Genomic DNA, 6,000 nt, shown 5'->3' on the forward strand with positions numbered 1-6,000 from the left:
AGAAGGTAATAATACGTTGATGATAGAACCAGCTCTCATCTTTGGAATTATATTATATTGCTTGTGGTCAAGTATCATTGGCAAGATTGACTGAGTAGATGTAGGGAAACATCGTAGCAGTGTTCTCTTCCCCTGAGAAATTCTTACTTAGTTTCTGAGGGAGGGAATGAAAAGGAGTCTGTGGAAGGCTTCCCCCGAGCTTTCACAAAGGCAGTTTGCATTTTCTGAAGATATAAATTAATATTTTTATGAAGTACTTTAAATGTATGATGTAGGCAGTGAAAGTGTGGGGGAGGAAACGTAATTTCTCCTCATCCCTCAAAAGTTTGTGGTTGGGACAGACCCCTGATTAACAGGAGAAAAACAAGCAAATTTACTAAGGCATGCAGCTCACAGCATGTGGGAGAAACCTCAGTGAAACTCAAAGCAGTGGCTTAGAACTCTGACTCATCTTCAACAATACATTTGTAGAGAAATGACAGGACAATGGAAAGCAATTTTAGGTTTCCGAAGGCGAGAAATCGTGGGAAGATAAATATATGGGAAGAAACTAATGGGGTACGTGTGTTTGTACATTCTTCTGCTGACATCCCTGAGCTGATAAGAATGGTCCCCAGTAAAAGAGAATTTACGTTCTGTCTTTAGGTGAAAAGAGGGGAGGATCTAGAGAGCTCTTCCACCATTGGCTGCTTCTTAATTGCCTTAGCTCAAAATATTTGTCAAAAAAGCGTATTTAGGGGTGACACATTCTGATTACCTTCGAAAGCTTGTCTTTATACATATTTATTTCTTTCAGCATAGATTTTAGTTTCATTTGTCACTAATATGATTGCATCAGTAAACAGCATTCTTTGGCACAGCTTCATGCTTTAGCACTCTGTCTGTGAATTAAAACCTGAAACAGCTTATAAAGATACTGGTACCCAGATCTTCCATTCATTTATTCTGATTTACTGACTTAGTGTGCAAATAAGAGTCAAGAATCATGGGCACTGCTAATGGTTTCAGTATTTTAAAACATTTCACCCAGCTCTTTCAAATAATCCATATTCCAGGTAAAAAAAATTAATAAATATGCCTACAATACTTTTGGTAGTAGGGATTGATTACGTATATGCTTACACTACTGCATTTCCAAAGTGTATTATCATAAAAGTATTTGAAAACAATTTCATTAAAATGTACCCATTTCATTGCACTAACAAAACCATGCATTGATCTATGATGATGCCAAACACTCTATACTTTTAAAATGATTTAAAATTTCCCACTTGTTAACTGAAGGATGCACATGGTCTTAGAGACATGTATGTCTTTCTGCTTTTAAATCTGAAAGCATTATCTGAAACTCAATCATCATATACCTGCAGGGAAAAAACCTAACACAGCCATGTCCAAAAGTTATAGTAGCTCAGAAGTATGTTAAATCTTATAAAATTACTTGGCCTTAGCATTTCTGACTTTTGATGTTTTCAATTTATTATATAATAGTTGATTGGTTTATTTAACCAAACTTAAAAAGCAATGATGTCTACAAAGCCTCTGATTGGAGCAAAAATCACCATTTATATTCTGACATTGAGGCCAGACATGGTAACTCACACCTGTAATTTCAACATTTTGGGAGGCCAAGGTGAGAGGATCACTTGAGCCCAGGTCACTCCAACCAACCTGGGAAACATAGCAACACCCCACCTCTACAAAGAATAATTGTTAAAAAAAAAAAGAAGAAGAAAAGAAAGAAAGAAACAAAGAAAGAAATAGCTGAACATCGTAGAGTGGGCCTATAGTCTCAGCTACTTGGGAGGATCATTTCAGCCCTGGAGTTCAAGGCTACAGTTAGCTATGATCACGCCACTGCACTCCAGCGTGGGGGACAGAGTGAGACCTTCTTTCTAAACATAAGAAAAAGAAAAAAACTCTGGTGTTTTATTTTTTCTTTGGCCTCCCTAGGTGTGATAGCAGTGGTGATATTTATTTTGCTTTGCATCACTGCCATAGCCATACGCGTCTATCAACAGCGAAAGTTACGCAAAGAAAATGAGTCGAAAGTCTCAAAAAAAGAAGAGTGCTAAGACAGCTCTAAACAGTGAGCTCAATGTGCAAAACAGTCCATGAAAGCCAGAAAGAGCGAGTCTTCTGATAGGCAGCTGTGGCCATCTCTATCACCGTGACTATGGACTTTCCTGCCGTTGCCATCAGGGTGTATACAGTGGGTGCTGTGCTGTCACCTGGCTGAAGACCAGCAGCCTCAGAGCCTCTGGGAGGCCTCTTTCTCTGTTCGTGATACACAGTCCTCCACCATCAGTTTCCGAACTGTGAATTAGGTATGGCCATTAATCACTGTTCGGTAGTTTCCCTGTTCAAAGGCATTCTTCCAAAACTGTGGTTTGATTTGTGTTAATAATTGTGGGGCTCTAGATGAGAAAATGACTATAAAGCTGTGGCCCTACTTTATTTCAAAAAATGACAGAACTTTGTTGAGATGTGAAAGATAATGTTGCACTTTAATGTTTTTTGTAACTTGAAAACATACCTGGGATCCCCTTTTTTGGCCCTCTGCTGATATTTATAAAACAGGAAATGCCTCTTAGATTACTTTCACCGGCATTTCCATAGTCCTGGAATCCAAAGCCAAGTGGCCTACCTAAAATTCACAGCCCTTTTGTTTCCTGTGTGATGGTTAATACAATGCAGTAGAAGCCTGGAAATACTACCATTATTTTTGGTGTATTGCTTTTTCTAATTGACTGTTTTTAATCATTTTGATAAATTTTAATGTTGAAATTAATATTGAATGCTAGCTATGAAATTTTAGTATTGAATTTTGTAATGGAACAGAAAATCGGTAGGTAACAAGATGCATAGAGGATGTCAATACAAGATTGTCTCCCTATTTTTATTTGTAATTTGTAATTACAGTTTTTGTAAATTGTGATTATGTTTTTAACTAAATTTACAACCAGATATAAACACTACTTCTTACACAGAGTTATCCTTTATTTATATCATTAATACTTGAATGAAACGTCATCCTAAACTTATTTCCCCAAGATGTTGAGAGGTCATATCTGTTTTTCTTTATCATTCTTTTCTCTTTTTCTAAAAGTTATTACTGATATGCCTGTGATTTCCTGTGACTCTATTATGTTGTGCAGACCATCTTTTCAATTTATTTAAAAAAATAGCTTAAATGAAGAGTACTAATTCCTTTTCTAAATTTTGAACTGCTCTAGGCATAAATATCATTGTGTATTATCCTCTTATCTAATTGCTTTTGGAATGTAAACTGAAGGCTGTTCACTCCAAGGAAAGATAGCATTTATATGATGTTTATTAAATCTGCCATTCTGATCATAGGTTTATGAACATGGGGTGAAATTCTCATAGATAACCCAAAATTGAATATATGCTGTTAACTGGAACATGTCTCATTAAGGTTTACATACACATTAAGAGAGCAGAGGATTGGAATTAACTTTATGGAGACAGTTCCAGGAACTAATATCGAAGCAGTGGTTGTTTGATAATGCATGCAACCACCATTTGGATTCAATAAACCAATTATATAAAAGCAGTGATGCTATGCTCTTCATATTCCAGATACCAACTGCCTGCCAAGGACTAATGAGATGGTATAGTTCTTCCACATCAGGGCAAATTGAAAATACACTAATTCAGCATTACTATTACATAAATGAATTTCCATCTTCTCATTTGTGTTGTTTTTGAAAGAATGAATACACTCTGTCTCTTAAATCTACTCTCAACAAATGATCTCTTCTCAGAATACTACATCTGCACTGAGAGTACAGCCATTGCTCACTGCACTTTTCACGAGACAGCAAAACAGTTGCATTGAATTGCATCAATACGTCATCACCATCAATCTTTTCTACCAATTTTTAGACTTAATCTTCTTATTTGAAAGTAATCTCATTTTTAAATAAAATAAAAAATATTTTAGGGAAAGCTCTGAAAATTAAAATTACAAAATTATATGCTTTTTCTTAATTTATAAAATTAAGAAATTTTTATATTGGTTTATGCATTACCTTACCTTCCTTATATATTTTGAGATTATTATGATTTGTTGACCTTTTTTGGTCTGCTATTTATCATCTGTTAAGTTTTTTCTTTAAATTACTAAACACAAAGCACAAGAAAAAGAGATAAATATTTATTGATTGCTAGATGTAGAAATAACTATAAATGTATATATTTAAACTTCTGCCAGAGAGCAACCATCTACCAATCAACTTACTAAAATCTGGATTATTTTTTATTGTTGCAGAGAACTTAGTTATTAAACGTTATTTAGATATGTAGATGCTAGTTGCAGGTAATACCCTTTTGTAATATAAAAGTAAAAGCATAATAATTTCCCAAATTTTGTCTTCGAATTAAAAAAGAAAATAACATATAATTACCATTATTCATTTGAGAAAGTTGAAGATTCTGATGCTTAAAAACATCAAATTTCTAATATTAAAAATAGAGTGGTTAATGTGACATTGAAGGGTTATCTCTGTAAAATAGTGACATTGGTGAGTGGTATTATCTCAGTATTTTTGTCCAAATTTACCTTAGGAAATCACTCTAAATCTTTAATGTTTCCTAAGAGTCATTATTTTGGCATAAACTTAACATACTTCGATAGCAGTTCGTACTGATACGTGATATATTCTACCCCATGTCCCTATTACTGTGAAAGGTCATAGTAAATTTAACATTTTCATCCAGACTGTGTATGATCCTTCACTGTAATCGAGACATGGAATAGAACAAGTCATGTATTAACATAAGATTTTTTTAACCTGCTCCCTCAGTTTTATAGATGAGACAAAAATGTGGTTATGAGAGTTAATTTCTTCAAGTAGACAGTACTAATAAGTTGTCATGCATGGACTAAACTCCTGACACTTCTCACTTTTAACCTCAGCCCATACAGAAGCCTACCTTCCTGCCTTCCCAGTATTATTTAGCAGAGGAGAAAATCATATTAGGCTACTTTGACATTCTGTTTGCCTAGACCGACCAGTAATTCTGGATCTTTGTTCCCATCTTCTCTGAAAGAATATTTGATGGAAGATCTATTATTTTTTAATTTTTATGTACATACTAGGTGTATATATTTATGGAGTATATAAATGTTTTTATACAGGTATGCACTGTGAAATCATGGAGAATGGGGTATCCATCCCCTCAACATTTATGTTTTGTGTTACAATCTAATTACACTCTTTATTTTGAAATATGCAATTAAGTTTTTAATTGACTATAGTCACTCTCTTGTGCTATCATATAGTAAATCTTATTCTTTCTATTTTTTTGTACCCATTAACTATCCCCATCTATGCCCCACCATTACCCTAGCTGTCCGCTACCCTTTTCAGCCTCTGCTAACCATCCTTCTATTCTGTATATCCATGAGTTCCATTGTTTTGATTTTTAGATCCCACAAATAAGTGAGAACATGCAATGTTTCTATGCCTGGCCTATTTCACTTAACATAATGATCTCCAGTTCCATCTATGTTGTTGCAAGTGACAGGATCTCATTCCCTTTTATGGTGAATAATATTCCCTTTTGTATGTGGACCACATTTTCTTTATCCATTCATCTGTTGATGACCACTTCGGTTGATTCCAAATCTTAACTGTTACAAACAATGTTGCAACAAATAAACGAGTGCAGATGGAAAATCGATTTTTATGGCTTTTTTCCTTAATAAAATAATAATTTCTTCATGTGCAACTAGAAGGCAAACAAATGCCCCATTTACTTAGTTTATTCTTGAATCCATAATATAAGTGACACAAACGGATTATTAAAATATTCTTGAATTTGAGAAGAGTGATATGGACACATTTTAAATCAAAACATTGTGAATTGACTGTTTAACCTACTACCTCACTGACCAATTTGGGGAAAGATGAAAGTATTTGTAAGCACTGTTTTGACAATTTCATGTAAACAGAGACCCATTTTTTTAATTAA

The 6,000-nt window shown here is 34.3% G+C and overlaps 1 protein-coding gene across 4 annotated transcripts in view; it reads left to right on the forward strand.

The window, feature by feature from the left end:
* LOC116541840 (contactin-associated protein-like 3) overlaps positions 1–5,706 on the forward strand; it is a 74,611-nt gene extending 68,905 nt beyond the window's left edge. For all 4 annotated transcript variants that reach the window (XM_032266342.1, XM_032266340.1, XM_032266338.1 and 1 more), the window contains one exon: positions 1,954–5,706. In XM_032266342.1, coding sequence (XP_032122233.1) covers positions 1,954–2,075 — 122 coding nt within the window. In that variant the 3' untranslated portion in view covers positions 2,076–5,706. The remainder of the gene's footprint in view (positions 1–1,953) is intronic.
* Positions 5,707–6,000: the final 294 nt, after the last annotated feature.

The sequence above is a fragment of the Sapajus apella genome, unplaced genomic scaffold (genome assembly GCF_009761245.1).
Source record: "Sapajus apella isolate SASKATOON/1434 unplaced genomic scaffold, GSC_monkey_1.0 scaffold157, whole genome shotgun sequence".
Taxonomy (NCBI): Eukaryota; Metazoa; Chordata; class Mammalia; order Primates; family Cebidae; genus Sapajus; species Sapajus apella.